At 50.7% G+C, this 18229-nt stretch overlaps 5 protein-coding genes and 1 pseudogene across 6 annotated transcripts; 3 read left to right on the top strand and 3 right to left on the bottom strand.

The window, feature by feature from the left end:
* The first annotated feature begins 150 nt into the window (after positions 1-150).
* Positions 151-757, top strand: LOC311429795 (histone H2B 5). The gene has a single exon (XM_084505990.1). The coding sequence runs from the start codon at positions 300-302 to the stop codon at positions 678-680; it is 381 nt and encodes a 126-aa protein (XP_084362116.1). The 5' UTR covers positions 151-299; the 3' UTR covers positions 681-757.
* On the bottom strand, positions 241-3654 carry LOC311429789 (histone H3.2; the record flags this gene model as incomplete). The annotated part of the gene is made up of 1 exon (XM_084505984.1): positions 241-3654. One exon carries the CDS (start codon positions 3652-3654, stop codon positions 3244-3246), a length of 411 nt encoding a protein of 136 aa, XP_084362110.1. The 3' UTR covers positions 241-3243.
* LOC311429790 (histone H3.2) lies at positions 2015-3702 on the top strand (the record flags this gene model as incomplete). Its single annotated transcript, XM_084505985.1, has 1 exon — positions 2015-3702. One exon carries the CDS (start codon positions 2015-2017, stop codon positions 2423-2425), a length of 411 nt encoding a protein of 136 aa, XP_084362111.1. The 3' UTR covers positions 2426-3702.
* Positions 3703-4895: 1193 nt separating this feature from the next.
* LOC311429797 (histone H2B 5) lies at positions 4896-5369 on the bottom strand (the record flags this gene model as incomplete). The annotated part of the gene is made up of 1 exon (XM_084505992.1): positions 4896-5369. One exon carries the CDS (start codon positions 5367-5369, stop codon positions 4989-4991), a length of 381 nt encoding a protein of 126 aa, XP_084362118.1. The 3' UTR covers positions 4896-4988.
* Positions 5370-5653: 284 nt separating this feature from the next.
* On the bottom strand, positions 5654-7333 carry LOC311429788 (histone H1.01 pseudogene; annotated as a pseudogene). The gene has a single exon. The product of its transcript is annotated as a histone H1.01 pseudogene (transcript).
* Positions 5695-6150, top strand: LOC311429794 (histone H2A-IV; the record flags this gene model as incomplete). Its single annotated transcript, XM_084505989.1, has 1 exon — positions 5695-6150. One exon carries the CDS (start codon positions 5695-5697, stop codon positions 6082-6084), a length of 390 nt encoding a protein of 129 aa, XP_084362115.1. The 3' UTR covers positions 6085-6150.
* Positions 7334-18229: the final 10896 nt, after the last annotated feature.

Raw genomic sequence — 18229 nt, forward strand, 5'->3', positions numbered from 1 at the left:
GGGCCGCCCCCGCCGCCTTATATTCGGCTCGGGCGGACCGCGGGCGGCAGCGCTGATTGGCTGCGAGGGCGGCAGAACGCCGGCAGCCAATGGCAGTGAGGATCCAAAGGCGTCCAATGCCGAAGTCTGGCGTTCGGTGACGACACAAAGCCAAACTTCCAGCCAATGGCGGCGCGGAGCGGTGGAGCCGCTGCTCTGCATCGCGCCCCTATAAGAGCGGCTGCGGCGGGCGGGTGTGGCACTGCGCTGCTGCGAGGAGAAACGGAAGCGGTGCTGTTTGCTGTGAGACGGTGATCGCCATGCCCGAGCCGGCCAAGTCTGCGCCCGCCCCCAAGAAGGGCTCCAAGAAAGCCGTCACCAAGACGCAGAAGAAGGGCGACAAGAAAAGGCGCAAGAGCCGCAAGGAGAGCTACTCGATCTACGTGTACAAGGTGCTGAAGCAGGTGCACCCCGACACGGGCATCTCGTCCAAGGCCATGGGCATCATGAACTCCTTCGTGAACGACATCTTCGAGCGCATCGCCGGCGAGGCGTCGCGCCTGGCGCACTACAACAAGCGCTCGACCATCACGTCGCGGGAGATCCAGACGGCCGTGCGGCTGCTGCTGCCCGGCGAGCTGGCCAAGCACGCCGTGTCCGAGGGCACCAAGGCGGTCACCAAGTACACCAGCTCCAAGTAGAGCGCCGCGGATCCTGTTTTTAACCCAAAGGCTCTTTTAAGAGCCACCCACCTTTTCAATAAAAGAGCTGAGGCAGTGGTGGTGGATTGCAAATATATATATTTTTTTCTTTAGACATTGCCTAGTTGAAAATAGGTATAAGTTGCAAACATGCCATAGCACCTTTAACGCACTCCTAAACGTGCACGGAAGTCCACTTGTTTCTTGTGTTTAGTTTGAGACAATAACAGGATCATCGGTGTTCCTATCGGTGCCTGCACTAAGTGTTCTGGAGAGGAGACACTTGCTTCCCGCCCCCCTCCTCCCTTCTCCTCCCCTCCTACCAGACGTTCACATAACGGGCAAGACGGCTAAAGACGAGTGTTTAATCTTGCTTAAAGCAGGCAAGAGGCTTGTCAGTGGACGACTTCGGCGTTTCCGTAGACCTAGGCGAACGGGAAAGCAATCCGGGCTGCTTCACTGCGCTGTTGCCCCCCGAGGACGGTGTACCCCGCGGCCAACTCCTGCGCTCCCGGCCGTTTCTCTGCGCTCCCCCGCAATGGAAATCTCCGCCCTGAAGCGCCCGGGGCAGCGGAGGGAGGGGGCGGGCGGGCGGCGCTGGCGATCCCCGCCGCAGTCCGACCTGAGTGAGAACTGCGCGGAGCCTCCCGGCAGGCGGCCCCGCCACGGCTCTGGGAGGGGGCGGGGCCTGGCGGCGTCAGGCGGCTCGGAGCGCGGCCCCGTTTCCCCGCGGGGAGCGGGGCCTTAAGGCGGGGGAGAGGGGGGCGGGCGGCTGTGCGGGGGCTGCAGCCAGGAAGCGTTCCCGGTGACGGAACTGAGCCTAGTTCCGCGAACTACGCCTGGGAGGGTCCTGTTATCACCCTGAACGGGCAGCGGTCGGTGAAAGAGCAGAAACAGCGATCTTACGGGCGGCGGGGCTGTGCTGCTCCCGTCCCTAGTATCCGTGTCTGCCGGCAGCGCCAGCCTCTACGCCCGCCACGCCGCTACTCGTGGGGGAGGCTCCCGCATTGCTCCTTGGGCAGCACAGCAGCCGGCGCCTAAAAGCTGCGGAGGACCGGCCCGCCCGCGGAAAGGAGCGGAGCGCTCAAGCACGGGGCTGGCCGCGGCGGGCGGGGTCAGGCGCTGCCGGCTCCGGCTCCCGGGGGGCGGGGCAGGCGGGCGGGCTTCCCGGCCCCGAAGCGCGGGCTTTTCGAGCGCCCGCCTCGGCCAATGGCAGGCGGCCTCCCGCGGGCGGCCAATGGGCGGGGGCCCTCGGCTATAAATGCCGCCGCCGCCGCGCTCTCGGCACTGCTCGGTGCTGGGGGCTGAGAGAGGGCGGCGGTGACTGTTAGGCGATGGCGCGCACAAAGCAGACGGCGCGTAAGTCGACGGGCGGGAAGGCGCCCCGCAAGCAGCTGGCCACCAAGGCGGCCCGCAAGAGCGCGCCGGCCACGGGCGGCGTGAAGAAGCCGCACCGCTACCGGCCCGGCACGGTGGCGCTGCGCGAGATCCGCCGCTACCAGAAGTCGACGGAGCTGCTGATCCGCAAGCTGCCCTTCCAGCGGCTGGTGCGCGAGATCGCGCAGGACTTCAAGACCGACCTGCGCTTCCAGAGCTCGGCCGTGATGGCGCTGCAGGAGGCGAGCGAGGCCTACCTGGTGGGGCTCTTCGAGGACACCAACCTGTGCGCCATCCACGCCAAGCGCGTCACCATCATGCCCAAGGACATCCAGCTCGCCCGCCGCATCCGCGGGGAGCGTGCCTGAGGCTCCTGACCCAGCCCTTTGCACCTCCTCTGTTCTCAGCAGAGGAGGCTGCACTCAGACCCAAAGGCTCTTTTAAGAGCCACTCCATCCTCAAAAAAGGCTGTTATTACTTACGTTTAATGGTAATGTTATATTAAATCGCCAGTCCCTCAAAACACATGAGAAACTAGTTATTTCTCTAAGTTTAATTACAGTATACATTATGGACACTAGGAGCCTGCATACTAAAAGCTTTCTAAAATACGTTATAATCAGGCATAACCTAGTTAGATTATTGTGATTTGTAGAGAGAAAAAACAACCACCACAGATGTTAGATGTGATAGTTACTAATTATCATGTTAAGAGTAATTATCAGGACCATTTACACTGTCAACAGCTCTTTTTGTTGTGCATGGATTGGCTCTTAAAAGGGATCTTTGGGTTTGGTGATGGCATGGCAGGAGCCTCAGGCACAGTGTAATGGTTCCGCTAATTACCATGTTCATAGGGTAGCTAGTGACTACACGTACTAATACTATCACATCGTTTTTTCCTAGAATTTACAATTATCTATATGATAAATCTAGTTTGTCTGATGTTGGAACACTTTTGGTATGGAAGCATCTATCGTTCATAATATGTACTGTAATTAAACTTAGAGAAATAACTAGTTTCTCATGTGTTTTGAGGGACTGGGGATTTAATATAACATTACCATTAAACGTAAGTAATAACAGCCTTTTTTGAGGATGGAGTGGCTCTTAAAAGAGCCTTTGGGTCTGAGTGCAGCCTCCTCTGCTGAGAACAGAGGAGGTGCAAAGGGCTGGGTCAGGAGCCTCAGGCACGCTCCCCGCGGATGCGGCGGGCGAGCTGGATGTCCTTGGGCATGATGGTGACGCGCTTGGCGTGGATGGCGCACAGGTTGGTGTCCTCGAAGAGCCCCACCAGGTAGGCCTCGCTCGCCTCCTGCAGCGCCATCACGGCCGAGCTCTGGAAGCGCAGGTCGGTCTTGAAGTCCTGCGCGATCTCGCGCACCAGCCGCTGGAAGGGCAGCTTGCGGATCAGCAGCTCCGTCGACTTCTGGTAGCGGCGGATCTCGCGCAGCGCCACCGTGCCGGGCCGGTAGCGGTGCGGCTTCTTCACGCCGCCCGTGGCCGGCGCGCTCTTGCGGGCCGCCTTGGTGGCCAGCTGCTTGCGGGGCGCCTTCCCGCCCGTCGACTTACGCGCCGTCTGCTTTGTGCGCGCCATCGCCTAACAGTCACCGCCGCCCTCTCTCAGCCCCCAGCACCGAGCAGTGCCGAGAGCGCGGCGGCGGCGGCATTTATAGCCGAGGGCCCCCGCCCATTGGCCGCCCGCGGGAGGCCGCCTGCCATTGGCCGAGGCGGGCGCTCGAAAAGCCCGCGCTTCGGGGCCGGGAAGCCCGCCCGCCTGCCCCGCCCCCCGGGAGCCGGAGCCGGCAGCGCCTGACCCCGCCCGCCGCGGCCAGCCCCGTGCTTGAGCGCTCCGCTCCTTTCCGCGGGCGGGCCGGTCCTCCGCAGCTTTTAGGCGCCGGCTGCTGTGCTGCCCAAGGAGCAATGCGGGAGCCTCCCCCACGAGTAGCGGCGTGGCGGGCGTAGAGGCTGGCGCTGCCGGCAGACACGGATACTAGGGACGGGAGCAGCACAGCCCCGCCGCCCGTAAGATCGCTGTTTCTGCTCTTTCACCGACCGCTGCCCGTTCAGGGTGATAACAGGACCCTCCCAGGCGTAGTTCGCGGAACTAGGCTCAGTTCCGTCACCGGGAACGCTTCCTGGCTGCAGCCCCCGCACAGCCGCCCGCCCCCCTCTCCCCCGCCTTAAGGCCCCGCTCCCCGCGGGGAAACGGGGCCGCGCTCCGAGCCGCCTGACGCCGCCAGGCCCCGCCCCCTCCCAGAGCCGTGGCGGGGCCGCCTGCCGGGAGGCTCCGCGCAGTTCTCACTCAGGTCGGACTGCGGCGGGGATCGCCAGCGCCGCCCGCCCGCCCCCTCCCTCCGCTGCCCCGGGCGCTTCAGGGCGGAGATTTCCATTGCGGGGGAGCGCAGAGAAACGGCCGGGAGCGCAGGAGTTGGCCGCGGGGTACACCGTCCTCGGGGGGCAACAGCGCAGTGAAGCAGCCCGGATTGCTTTCCCGTTCGCCTAGGTCTACGGAAACGCCGAAGTCGTCCACTGACAAGCCTCTTGCCTCCTTTAAGCAAGATTAAACACTCGTCTTTAGCCGTCTTGCCCGTTATGTGAACGTCTGGTAGGAGGGGAGGAGAAGGGAGGAGGGGGGCGGGAAGCAAGTGTCTCCTCTCCAGAACACTTAGTGCAGGCACCGATAGGAACACCGATGATCCTGTTATTGTCTCAAACTAAACACAAGAAACAAGTGGACTTCCGTGCACGTTTAGGAGTGCGTTAAAGGTGCTATGGCATGTTTGCAACTTATACCTATTTTCAACTAGGCAATGTCTAAAGAAAAAAATATATATATTTGCAATCCACCACCACTGCCTCAGCTCTTTTATTGAAAAGGTGGGTGGCTCTTAAAAGAGCCTTTGGGTTAAAAACAGGATCCGCGGCGCTCTACTTGGAGCTGGTGTACTTGGTGACCGCCTTGGTGCCCTCGGACACGGCGTGCTTGGCCAGCTCGCCGGGCAGCAGCAGCCGCACGGCCGTCTGGATCTCCCGCGACGTGATGGTCGAGCGCTTGTTGTAGTGCGCCAGGCGCGACGCCTCGCCGGCGATGCGCTCGAAGATGTCGTTCACGAAGGAGTTCATGATGCCCATGGCCTTGGACGAGATGCCCGTGTCGGGGTGCACCTGCTTCAGCACCTTGTACACGTAGATCGAGTAGCTCTCCTTGCGGCTCTTGCGCCTTTTCTTGTCGCCCTTCTTCTGCGTCTTGGTGACGGCTTTCTTGGAGCCCTTCTTGGGGGCGGGCGCAGACTTAGCCGGCTCAGGCATCGTTTGTCTGCTCCCGCACTTCTTCAGAAACTGCTGAGGTGTTTCCGGCAGAGCAGTGCTCCCTTCTTATATAGTAACCGTATGCAAATTAGGGGTTCCTCGTTCCTCTGTTTCCATTGGCTGATTCGTATCCCTACTCTCATAGCTCTCCGTCTACTTTCTCCATTGGTCAGAATTCGATCCGCCTTCCCATTGGCTGCTTTCGCTGTATCTAATTCTCGGCCTATCGAATCACGCTGCTTTTACTGGGAAGGGATATAAGGCCGAGCTGCGAGGCTGCCGGCATTTCTCCACGTCTTCCGCTGGTGATCGGTCAGTCGCTGTGATGTCTGGGCGCGGGAAGCAGGGCGGGAAGGCGCGGGCCAAGGCCAAGTCGCGCTCGTCGCGGGCCGGGCTGCAGTTCCCCGTGGGCCGCGTGCACCGGCTGCTGCGCAAGGGCAACTACGCGGAGCGGGTGGGCGCCGGCGCCCCGGTGTACCTGGCGGCCGTGCTGGAGTACCTGACGGCCGAGATCCTGGAGCTGGCGGGCAACGCGGCCCGCGACAACAAGAAGACGCGCATCATCCCCCGCCACCTGCAGCTGGCCATCCGCAACGACGAGGAGCTCAACAAGCTGCTGGGCAAGGTCACCATCGCGCAGGGCGGGGTGCTGCCCAACATCCAGGCCGTGCTGCTGCCCAAGAAGACCGACAGCCACAAGGCCAAGGCCAAGTGAATACCGAGAACCGTGCCTGGGAAGCTCTTCCCATCGAAACCCAAAGGCTCTTTTCAGAGCCACCAACAGGTCCAGAAAAAGAGCTGCAATCTCATTGTTTACAGTCAGTAAAAGCAACAGTTGTTCCACAAAGTTTTAATCGGAGCCGGAGAACTGAGCCCCAGCAGTGCAGGGCGCAGCCCTTCCCGGCCCTGCCGCCGTTCCCCACGCCCCGTCCGGGGGCGGAGCCGCGCGACACTCGCAGCGCTGCGGGCGCAGCTCGGCAGCCCCGGGCCGCCGCCAATCCCGGCGCTGTGCGGGTGGTTCAAAGCGCTGCTGCGGAGCTTTAACTCGCTTGCCGCTCCGTTTCTAAGCGGCAGGGGGATTTCAGGACCGTAGAGCGTCTGGTCCGAGCCTGCTCTGCCTGTCCCCGAACTAAAACGTACGTTGTCCTCAGTATCTGCATTATCCTTCTCAGTACCTATCGTTCCCGTGGTCTATAAGAGATCGACCTCAGTGTTTCAGCTCTTTTTGGGAAAGGTTGGGTGGCTCTTAAAAGAGCCGTTGGGTTTAAGCGTGGAAGGTTTTCTTCCACAGGGGCTTATTTCTTCTTGGGTGCCTTCTTCGCCTTCGCGGCTTTCGGCTTGGCCACCTTGGGCTTGGCAGCTTTGGGCTTCACTGCCTTTGCCTTAGCTGGGCTCTTTGCGGCCACTGCTTTTTTGGGCTTGGCAGCCTTAGTCGCCTTCTTGGGGCTCTTGGCTGCTTTCTTGGTGGCAGCGGCCGCAGGCTTCTTGGCTTTCTTGGGGCTCTTCTTCACCGCTGCCTTCTTGGGCTTCTTGGCGGCGCTGGCAGGCTTCTTGGCCGCCGGCTTCTTGGGCTTGGCCGCGGCTGCCCGCTTCTTGGGCGCCTTCTCCTTCACCTCGCCGGGCTTCTTGCTGAGGCGGAACGACCCCGACGCACCGATGCCCTTGGTCTGCACCAGGGTGCCCTTGCCGACGAGGCTCTTGAGCCCCAGCTTGATGCGGCTGTTGTTCTTCTCCACGTCGTAGCCGCCGGCGGCCAGCGCCTTCTTGAGCGCGGCGAGGGAGAGCCCCTTGCGCTCCTTGGAGGCGGCCACGGCCTTGGTGATCAGCTCGGTGACGCTGGGGCCCGCGGGCTTGCGCGCCTTGGAGCCACCCGCCGCCTTCTTCGGCTTCTTGCCGGCGGCCTTGGCGGCGGGGGCCGGGGCGGCGGCGGCTGCGGGCGCTGCGGCGGGCGCGGTCTCGGCCATGTCGAGACGGGCGCGGATCGCGGTGCTGGCGGCGGCGGCGGCGCCCCCTTTATAGCAGCGCAGCGGGCGCTGATTGGTGCGGCCGCCCCGCCCCGCCCCGCCGCCGCCCGGCGCTCGGCGGCTCGGCTTGTGTTTCTTGGGCGAGAATAAAGCGGTTTTTAAATATTTTATCCCCCGCCAAGTTGCCCCTTTTCTGCCCCTGGGGGGTCGTGGGGGTGTCTGCTTTCGTCCGTCGGGGTCTCGTTCCGGGAAGAGTTGAGTTTGGGGAGAGAGGGGAGCAGAAATCCCGCGTCCTGGAACCGAGCGGTCCTCGAGAGAGCGAAAGTTTTGTTTTTCTTTGTAAATTAGGAATTATCCTTTAATGATAACGGGAGACAAGACACTCAGTGCTAAACTTCAGAGGGTCTTCTTCCCATCAGAGAAGAAAGCTAGCGTTTAGAAGCTACCTGCTTGAAATGAAAAGCTTTCAAAGAGAGTGAGGTAGCACAAGCTCCCAGAAGCCGTGCCGCAGCCTTTCTCACCGAGCGTTGTACCTCCGGCTCCTGAGAAACACTGAATTAGTGATTTTTTCCCCCGTATTTCCCGAGCTACGATTTCCAGAGCGTCCCTGTGAAGCAGTAGATAGTGTACGCTTTATTCACTTCCCAACGGGCAACTTTCTCTGCAACTCTTTGCTGTTGTTAGCGCAGCACAGGGCTCTTTAATGTTAATGTCATGAACAGGAACGCGAAGACCAAATATGAAAACGTTTGTGTCGAATCACTGAGCTTCATGTACGTCTCCGGCATAGAGAAACAAGCCACACGCTAAATAAAGCACATAGTGCTATTTCTGTGAAACATGTTGGTATGATTCAGTAACATGGACATAACTGACAAGAGATCACATCTGCGGGAGACATAAAACACCATTCTGTGCATATTTTGATGCCAAACTAAGAAGAAAAATCACAGTCTTTGCTCACTGCTCATTCTGCAGATTACAGATAAAGTCACAGCAATTTCTGTACACAAAATCTTTAACTGCAGTATACAGGGACCCAAAGCTGTTTGTCCATGCTGTGGTGACAAATGGTGACCCTATTAGCACGCATGCCTCCTTATCAGCAAAAACTTTGTATATATTTTTGTGAACCTAACAGGATTTACAACTGTATTTATCTGAAAGGTTGTCTGTTAATAGCCATTACCTTGTTTAGCACCCTGTCATTATATTGCTGTCTTTATGCCTAATGTATAAAAATTGTTCTTGTATAGTTTGTACATGGTGCTGACCAGAAATTCAACTTCATTGTTTCAACAAATTGATCACCCCTCTCATTCCTCTACAGGACAGGCAAATTAACCTCTCAGATCTCTCAGATCTTCTGGGTGACCCGTCATCTTCAGTTAATTCATACAGTCCCATTCTCAAAAAAAAAAAAAAAAAAAAAAAAAAAAAAAAAAAGTTGTATGCATATTTTGACCTTTTCTCCAATCCTTCTGGTAAAAATGATTTCAGGAAAATAAAAATATTCATCTCTCCCACTTATGCTTTCTACCTAACTCTTCCTCATCATCGGGGTTTCCTAGTTGAGGAGTTATTCCACAGGAAAGGAGAGTATTAGATGGAAAATCCATCACATCTGGATGTGGGCTATCCAATAGTGTTGGAAGCAGGATGGCTTATATAGTTATATTCTCTAGGAATTTTACAAGGGCAAGAGTACTTGACTGTAAGCCAGATTTACTGCACGTAGCAATAGGGGGAACAGAGAACTGACTAGTGAAATAAGTGTCGTCTCCTAACTTTTCCTGATATCATGTGTATGATTACTTCTCTTCCATCCCATCTAGGTCTGGTAAAACCCTTAGTGTTCCCTAAAAACTATTTTTGTTGCAGTGGCTGAATCTCTCAATATTCACTAACTCTTTTCACATCTCTGGTGCCGAGACTGGGGGTTGGGATGGAAACCTTTCTACCTCACAATAAAACAATTTCCCCCATTCTCTGCAAGATTTTTCTCCAGTCTGTAATTTGATATTCTCAAGACTGTTTTCCTCTGAGTATTAAAAATCTTGCACACGTGTAGTCAAATGGAACACAGCTGTCTGTCTAAATCTTATATAGCAGTGATAAACTACAGCACCAACCATCTTCAGGGGAAAAGCCTCTCGATATGTGCCAGAGCAATGCTGCAGCACCTTGATGTAGCCCTCACTCCAGTTTTAAAGTTATTGATCTCCACCAAATGTTAAATGACAATTTTAAAAATTGAAGCCATTTTTATAATTATTTTAACTGCTTCTGATTATTTGATTTTCCATTTATCTGCTTACTCCACTGTTCCCTTCCATTCTTGTTTAGAAGACAGTATATTCTCATGACCATCTCAGAAACAAGCAGCAAAGCAGTGCGTATGAGGGTGGAGGGTGCATAAGTACCAGAGAAAAATCAAGGCATACAGGGAGAGCTGAATACATGTATAGTGTCACTTCACTCGTCAGTGAATGAGAAACCACAGGGACAGTGGTTTGCCCTCCTCCCCCAAATACAGCTATTCCTTGTGTGCAGCACAAAGAAAAACCCACACGAAGTTATGCACCAAGGTTATTACTCTAGTCATGATGAGGCCTAATTAGGATACACAGAAGTCGTACACATTTCCCTGCAATGCAGACACACAAAAACAGCAGATAGGGAGGATACTTGCTATGAGAGATTCTCCCTCCCTCACCGTCACCGTTCTTATCCATTTACCATTGCAATTAGAGCAAGCTTTGTTGCCTCACATTAGAAGAGGCAACCATCAAGAAATTACAGGACCTCGGAGCTGTTGGCATGGAGAAAGATATCTGGTAAGGTAATCTGCCAGCAAATCACCCAGAATGTTGCTGCTAGTGCTATCAACGTGAGCCAGCTTAAACTGCAAAACCAGACCTGAAAGCCTTTACAGAGCACAGCCAGCGTGAAGAATATGGATTGTTGTAACCAATAACATATGCCTACTAACTCTAAAAAAATACAGTAATTCAAACCACACTTAAAGCCTGCAAGACAATAAGAAGTTGTTGCAATATTAGGGTAGTTTTCAATTTATTGCATGTCCCTTTTATGGTCACTTTGCTCTAGGTAATGAAGCATAGAGGCCACCATCAATGTCATTACTGGCCCTAGGGAGATCACCTTACAGTAACCTAGCATTTATCTGTCTACACATACTTGTGATAATTCTTCCTGACTTCTTTTTGCTCCTCTTCCTGCCCTTCCTTATGAGTTTTCCACGTGCCATTAGTGTTTAAGCACACTGTGTTTGTTCTTTTTGTGTTTCCACATCTTTCCAAAACAAGTAAAGGCCACCCCCACTTTAGAGGTGGGAGAACTGGAAGTCACTTTTCCACATTTCTTAAAAATTGAATCATATTTGGATCCTCCAACTTTTGTCAGGTTCAGATTTTCTGCACTCCTGCTGTTAAGATGTTAATTCTCCACATTTCCTATCAGGAGAAAACAGTTCAGGGATGTTCATTTAATTTAATAGAGGAAAAGAAGAAGAAAAAGAAAAAGAAAGAGAAAAAGAAGAAGAAAAAGAAGAAGAAAAAGAAGGAAAAAGAAAAGTCAAAATGCAATTAATTTGTTTGTTTATTTTCACTTCCAATTTGTCACAAACCTCAGCTCCCTCCTGCGCTCACACAGGCCGAGTGGGGATGTCAGCCTGCAGGTGTGGTTGGCCCCATGGGGAAACACCTTGAGGGGATGTGGGCTAACAGCAGCCAGCTTCAGTTGCCAGCCTGTCCTAGATAACATTTCCATCTGCTCCAGCAAAATACAAACTGTAAAGAGACCAGTAGTAAGAGCCATTTTTTCCACCTTTTAGCTGCTGTCTGCAGAAAATGCTGCTGCAGGGCTGTGGGTTGGGTGAACACACCAAGTCCCTGATAACCACAGGTGAGAACCCGTGGGCACCCAGCCCACTCAGAGCCACATCCCCGTGTCACGGGGCTGCCTCAGCCACCTTGGGCTGGCTTCCTCGAAGGCAGCTGGTCTCACACCACCGGCTGGTAAATGTTCCTCGGGTCTCACACACCCTGGGCCTCCCCTCCCAGCCTCTCCAGAGGGGAAGAGCCAGAGGCAGTGGTGGTCACCAGGTCTGCTAAGGAGAGGACAACTTCTTTCAGTTGCTAGTAGCAGCCGAGCCTGTTAGCTCTCCCCCCATTACTCTAGATTCTTCAGAGCTGTCTTCTGAATCCATTTCAGCTCTCTTGAGTGTTGTGACCCACGTTTTGGTAACACAACTGCTCGGAGATGAGCACGCGCTGCGTTTAGGCAGCCCTGTAGCCTCCGCAGAAAGACCCTTCATGGTCAGCTTTGTTCCTTTTTTACCCATAGCTTTGACACTTCTCACTTCCCTTCTTCCAGCAGCCAGTGTCCCACGGTACCCAAAGCCAAGAGCAAGCCCTCAGCTCTGCGCAGAGGCCGAGGAGATGCGCTGCGCCCTGCGCGGACGGGGTTCGGCCGGCGCCTTGCTCCTGGGACAGACGCCCACCGCCCGGGGAAGGCTCCTCTCCCCGGGCTGCTGGAGGGCAGGGCCCGAGGCTGATGCTCCCTGCACTTTTCCAGGAGGCCACTGGGATGCAGAGTCTGCAAAGGAAAGGAGCAGCTCGGCGCCGACGTCCAGCCGCTGAAGCGCTTTTAGCTGCTGGCATCACGGCTCCTGCACAGCCAGGGGAGCTGCGTGGGGCTGGGCAAGCGGACATCAGAGAAGAGCTGGAGGAGGAGGGATACTTCTAGTGGGTTGTTTTGCCACCTTCCTTTTGAGCATGTGGAGGGTGTCTTACGTACAGTGCTCAGTTCTGGGACCCTGAAGGCATCCATGACTCTTGTTCCTTTTACCTGTGCAAGCAACATTCTTTCCTTCTTTATTGCTGGCATGTATTCAAATGAGAAATTCCTACAACAGATGTCCTATTCAGACAAAAATGAAATTTTATCCCAGAGGACACAGGAATTTTGTCCCTTTCTTTACACAGGAAACATTCCTTTTGGCCTACTGATGCCTTTTCTTTCCCAGTAAATGTAAAGAAAAGAATGCCGTGGCCTTGAAGGCTGAATCAGTATTCCTCACATCCAGCTGCCTAGAATCAGAAGCATGAAGTACATGCAGAAATGGAAAGTCTCACCCTCCAATCTTGATGGGGCCTGGAACAACAGAATTTAAAATCACAGCCTGACCAGTGCTACAAAAGCTATGCTGGGTCACAGGGTAGCCTCAGCAAGCAAATACTCACCTGAAATTGAGGCCACCTACATTCAACATTTGGTTCTGCCCACGAGGCAAAGAGCAAACCACCAGCTTTCTCCTTACCTTTGTTTCCCTGCATGTCAAGAAGATTTGTGCAAAGAGGCACCTTCAAAGTTCATTGAGCTCTCTAGCTGAAGATTGCTGCAGAACAGCTAGGAAGTGTGAGCAGCTTGTAGCTTCACATTGATATCAGAAGTCCTACATTCACACTGATCCAATTTTTGAGTATACATCAGGAAATGCATCAGTCTCCATATGCTTCTCAGGTCCACTTCTAACCTGAAGAGCTGCTTCAGATGTGAAAAAGTTTTTCTAAAGCTCTGACAGTCAGTAAAAATATTGTCATCTGATCTATATAGTCACTCAATCTCTCTTGTGCTGCAAAAATAAAATAATATCCCCCAAAAAAATAATAGAGGGGAGCCCTAGGACACTTCAAGAGAAGTCAGCAAGTATAAATTTAACATTATGGATTTGGATTAAAATCTAACCTAAGCATCAAGGATTTGATTTGTTCCTAAAGGCAGAGTCCACAACCAGCCTAAAAAGGCAGCTTTGTCAAATTTGGCATCTTGATTCAAGGGAGTTCAGTGGAACCATCTCTGCTCCCAGAGATGTATAAATTCAGTAGCAGTGGCTTTACCACACCTTTCAAGAACATCTGGCATAGAGCACTGGTGACAGCCACCTTCAGTTGATATTCTCTGCCCATAAGGTGCAGCTCAGATCACATCTTGTTTCCTAGACAAGCCATATCAGTTTATCTTCTATCAGCTCTCTTTGCAGACTTCCAACCTTACTGGTCCATGTGAGACATAGGAAGAAAGCTGAAGGGGAGAAGAGGGGAGGGGAGGAGACAGGAGAACAGAGAATAAATAAATAAATAAATAAATTTTCTGTTTTGTTTTGTTTTGTTTTGTTTTGTTTTATTTTTATATTATACTATAAAATATAAAAAAAATTCTTATATATCATATCATATCATATTGTATTATATTATAAATTTTCATATTTACATATTTATATTTTTATTTTTAATTATTTTATTTATTATGTATATTGTGTGTATTATATATACTATATAACATTACATTATATTTCAATATTATTTTATTTTATTTTATTTTATTTTATTTTATTTTATTTTATTTTATTTTATTTTATTTTATTTTATATTTTCTCTGTTCTCTTTTCTGTTCTGTTTTGTTCTGTCCTCCCAAAGCTGTAACAGCAGACATGGATTACGGTTATACTTAGTGGACATCAACCTCACATTGCATTAGTGTTGGTATTCACTGAAACAAAAGCTTCTCTAAACATATAACTGCATCAGCATTTTAACTTGCCATATTTTCTGCAGAGCCCATCATCTCACTGTTCACCCCCTTTTTCCGGGTCATTTAGTAGCTCTGTTTAGTAGCACAAATCCTAGTGCAGACCCCTGCAGAACTCCCTGATAACCTTTCTCTATTTAGTTCTGTGCTTTTTCCATTCTTTTATTACTTACCTCTCCACGCTAGATTTTCCCATTTACCTTGCTGCTGATTATTTTTCTTTAGGGTCTTTTCAGTGAGGCTTTGTTAAAAGCCTTTGGAAACTCAAGCCAATCATGTCAACTAGGTCACCTTTCTCCACGTACCAGATGACCCCATCAAAAAAACCTTCATGATGTTTGTGAGGCAGGACTTCCTTTTGCAAACTGAAACTTTGCTGACTTTAATGAAAAGGCTGTATTTATCCACGAGGTTGTTCTGATCCTTGTTCTAGCTCTACCAGTGTGTCTGGCACAGACAGTAGGCTTACAGATCTGGAGTCTTGTGACCTGACTGGCTCTCTGGTAGGATTTTTGCTGCTACTGTGACAGATGGAAGAATTAGTATTAGTTTTGATTTGATTTTTATTTTTTTTTTAAATAGCTGCTCTTCTAATCCCTTTTTGGCCAACTCAGTTATACTCTTATATGCAATCCACTATAGTTTATGTTCTTATCTGTATTCCTTGCTCAGACACTCCTGCAGCTTTTTGTATGATGCTTTCTTACCCTTAGCCCTCCATGCTGTTATCAGTGCCAGTGCCAGCATCTTCTTTCCCTTTTTCCTGTCATCGTTTCCCCACCATGGTGACTTCATCCATCTCCACCCACCTGTGAGAACTTAATCCTCTGAGCTGTTCCTTTGAGCTTCTTTCTAACCTGCTCAAGGTTTGCAAAGTGTCTACCATATCTACCATATCTTCCTCTAGAGCAAGGACAATGGGAACTTCCATTTTCATTCTGAATGGACTTCAACAGGATCCAACTGGCCTCTCCAAACAAGAACCAAGAAGTACTATCTGATTTTTCAAAAGTCTACGTTTGATCAAATGCTACTAGAGAGGTATACCACCCCTCCAAATCTTTGTACCTCCCAGGATGATGGCATTTTTAGAAAGCATTTTTTAAAATTGTATGTGTTTGCACACCAAGAGGTCACTCAAACATGCCCTGCCCTTATGGCTTCTGCTAATCTTGCAGGGTGTACCTGCGGATGCAGGGAAGTACACTCTTTCCCAGGTTTCCTTTCCTCCCTCCCGTGTTGTGATCATTTGTCCAGGGTGTCAGGAAACAGGACAAATCCTTCTGGGCCAAGAACACCTGCTGACCATCCCTGCGCTATTAACAAATGGCTTTGGGGACACTGGACAGCAGAGCGCTTGGGCACAGCACACATCTCAACCAAGAGCCTGGGAGAAATGCCAAGTGCCAGTCCCCATCACATCCTGGCTTTGTAGCAGGGCACCTTCCCCTCTTCTGGAAACGCAGGCTCACAGGCTTTATGGGAGTGGTGACTTGCTCTTGCCAGATCTCCCAGCAACAGATTTGGTCCTTGGCTTCATGAGCGTAGCAGGATGTCCTTCATGCCATCCTAAACCCCCCTCTCTTCATAAATTTCCCTTCAGAGAACTTTATGTCACCAACAGCTACTCTGTCATCAGGCCTGGGGAGCATGTAATAATTTCTGATGCTGAGAAAGATACAAAAAGATCTGCCTGGCTTTCAGAAATGAAGTATTTCCCTTTCTTCCTCTGTCTAAGTACACTGGCAATAGGACAGAACATTTCTGATTATTGTTCCCAGTCCTCATGTGTTGCCGAGAGGAATCACCTCAGAGATATTTTATTTTGAGAACGGAAAATTGGAGATGTGGTGCATTACAAGCCAGTACACCTGCATAGGTAGTTTAGCTAGCTGCCATTCTCATCTCCACCTTCTCTGACCTACCTGTTCCTGTCCTGCCTGCCAGCAGGCAGCCGGTCCCTCAGCAGCAAGATTGGCAAGTCCTTGTTGGATGAACATCCAAGCATTCATTGGGTGCTATAGGTGCCCACTGGAGACTGTTTCTTACTAGGAGTCCTTCCCTATTATTTTGGATGAAACTCAAGCCCCAAAGAAATGCAACAGGGGAATCCTTCCCTTCCCAAGATGTGCTAGGGATCAGATTTCTACTTTGTTTTTCAGCCAGTTTTAGGTGTGTTGAGAAGAGCTGGAGTGGAAATGGCCAGTTCTCCCTGCAGGCTGGCAGCTTTTCATTGGGAAAGAACAGGGAATACTTAGTAAAAAATAGTTGTAACTAATCAAGCTACATGGAGCCCAGAGAAAGCCCCAAGTGCCCAAAGGCAGGAGAGTCCATACAGAAGGAGGGGAGTTCTGCTATCGAGACTGTAACTGTGTGCAGTGCCCTTCCATGTCCTTCTCCAGAAGGACCAATAGATATACACAGGAGTATATACAGGAGTATATATAATATATAGGAGTATAAAAAATACTGCACCTATTTTTGACCTGTTTTTTAGTAATTTCTTTCAATGTAGAATGTACCCTGCAATTTGTTTTCTAATATTGCAATGAGGATCTTGTGCTTTTTACTTCTAGGAAGGAGTCAAGCCGACCTGTTTTTCAGTGCAGTTCTGATCCAGATTTGACTCTAAATAAAACTGTCTTAATCTGGCATCTATTCAACTCTGATATAACTTGAAAGTAAAAGTCTTACTTGGGGAAAAAGTAAAATAAAAATTGGAATTGTTCATTCTGTTCAGATTCAGTCTTTTAAATCTGAATCTTAGTCTCTCAGGACCTAGAAGAAATCATTAGGACTGTGATGCAATGATATTACAGGTTACACGTTTTCTTGGCATTCCCAGTTGTTGCTCAGAAAAGTCCTTTGTTCTTCTGTATGTGTTTGGCTTGTACAAATCCTCCACTATACTAGAAGATGTGACTAACAACTTGTCACTCGTGAGCATGAGGGGGGCCATGTGCCACACACCATGCAGTGCGTAATAACCAAAGCCATGGGTAGGGAAAAAGCAGAACTCTTCTTTCCCAAATTCCACACTGCTAGAACAAGGGTCACTTTATGAAACTGGTATGTTAGCTGAAAACAAACAAAACAAAATACTTTATATCATGAGTAACCAAGAACTTCTGGGCTTTGCTGTCACAGCAGGTGGTAGAGGCAGCTGGCATCAGCAGGGTCAAAAGGTACTGGGTAAATCTGTGGGCAAGAAGGTCCTTATCATCAAGGGAATGGTGAGGGATGTAGCACTGCACCCCTAGCCCAGGCCAGGTAGCACTGCACCCCTAGCCCAGGTGCTGGTGGGGTGCACAAGGAAGGCACTGCAGAGAGATGAGACTCCCACACGCTGACAAAACAGCATTTCCTACTGGTGCTGTAGGACTCCAGGTGATGGGTTACAAGGACCATCTTTGGCCAAGAGTTCTCTCTGTGGGATGAGGCATTCAAAACTGGAGCATAAAACTAACAAACAAACCTTGGGGACATTGAATGAGGTGGAAGAGGGATAAGGAATTGCATGTACTGCTGGTTGATCTCCCAGCTGACACCACAGAAACATGACAGATACACAAAGGCCTAAAAATCAAGGAGGAGTTAAAAACTGTTTCCTTGAACTTCAGGCAGGGATGTGTCTCACCTAATTTCAGTGCTCTTCAGAAGTTTGCACCCGGCCCATTGATTCATATACTGAGGCTCTCTCTAGAGCAAGGAAGAACAACAGCCTTCTCCAAAGGCTGGTTCAGCACATCTCTTTCAGGCACCCGCTCTGTAATAAGTGACTTAAATTCTGGAGGTACCTGCCCATAGAGAGAGCCTAGACAACTGTCCTTAGATAAATTGTTGATAGCTAAAGTTAGGTGAAACAAATCTTGCCTTTATGAGTAAAGGCAGGAACAGCATCTTGTCCACCCATAGCAGGCTTTACAGGTATTTGATCAACCAGATTATCCTGTAACAGGTAAAAGACCACTGTAAGGGTAGGAAGAGGTGCTGACTTCCCATAAAACTTTAATTTTCTCTGGTAGAAAGTAGAAAGTACTGTAGATTTTTTTTTTTTTTTTCATAAACATGCTCACTGACAAAGGAAATAGGTTGAGACAAATTCATTCTGAATTTAATCAGTATAATTGATTTCATTATTTTGTTTTCATCATAATGTATTTTCATACAGAATGGTTTCTGCTTAATCTTAAACCTAGTAGTAAAACTTTAATATGAAAGTAAACAAAACAACAACATCTGCCAAGTCTTGGAAGTGTTTAAAAACCCTGCAAAACAATG

The sequence above is a fragment of the Aythya ferina genome (genome assembly GCF_964211825.1).
Source record: "Aythya ferina genome assembly, chromosome: 1".
NCBI lineage: Eukaryota > Metazoa > Chordata > Aves > Anseriformes > Anatidae > Aythya > Aythya ferina.

What these genes read in the sequence shown, in the direction of transcription:
- LOC311429795 (XM_084505990.1), top strand. Translation starts at nt 300, where the DNA reads ATGCCCGAGCCGGCCAAGTCTGCGCCCGCCCCCAAGAAGGGCTCCAAG.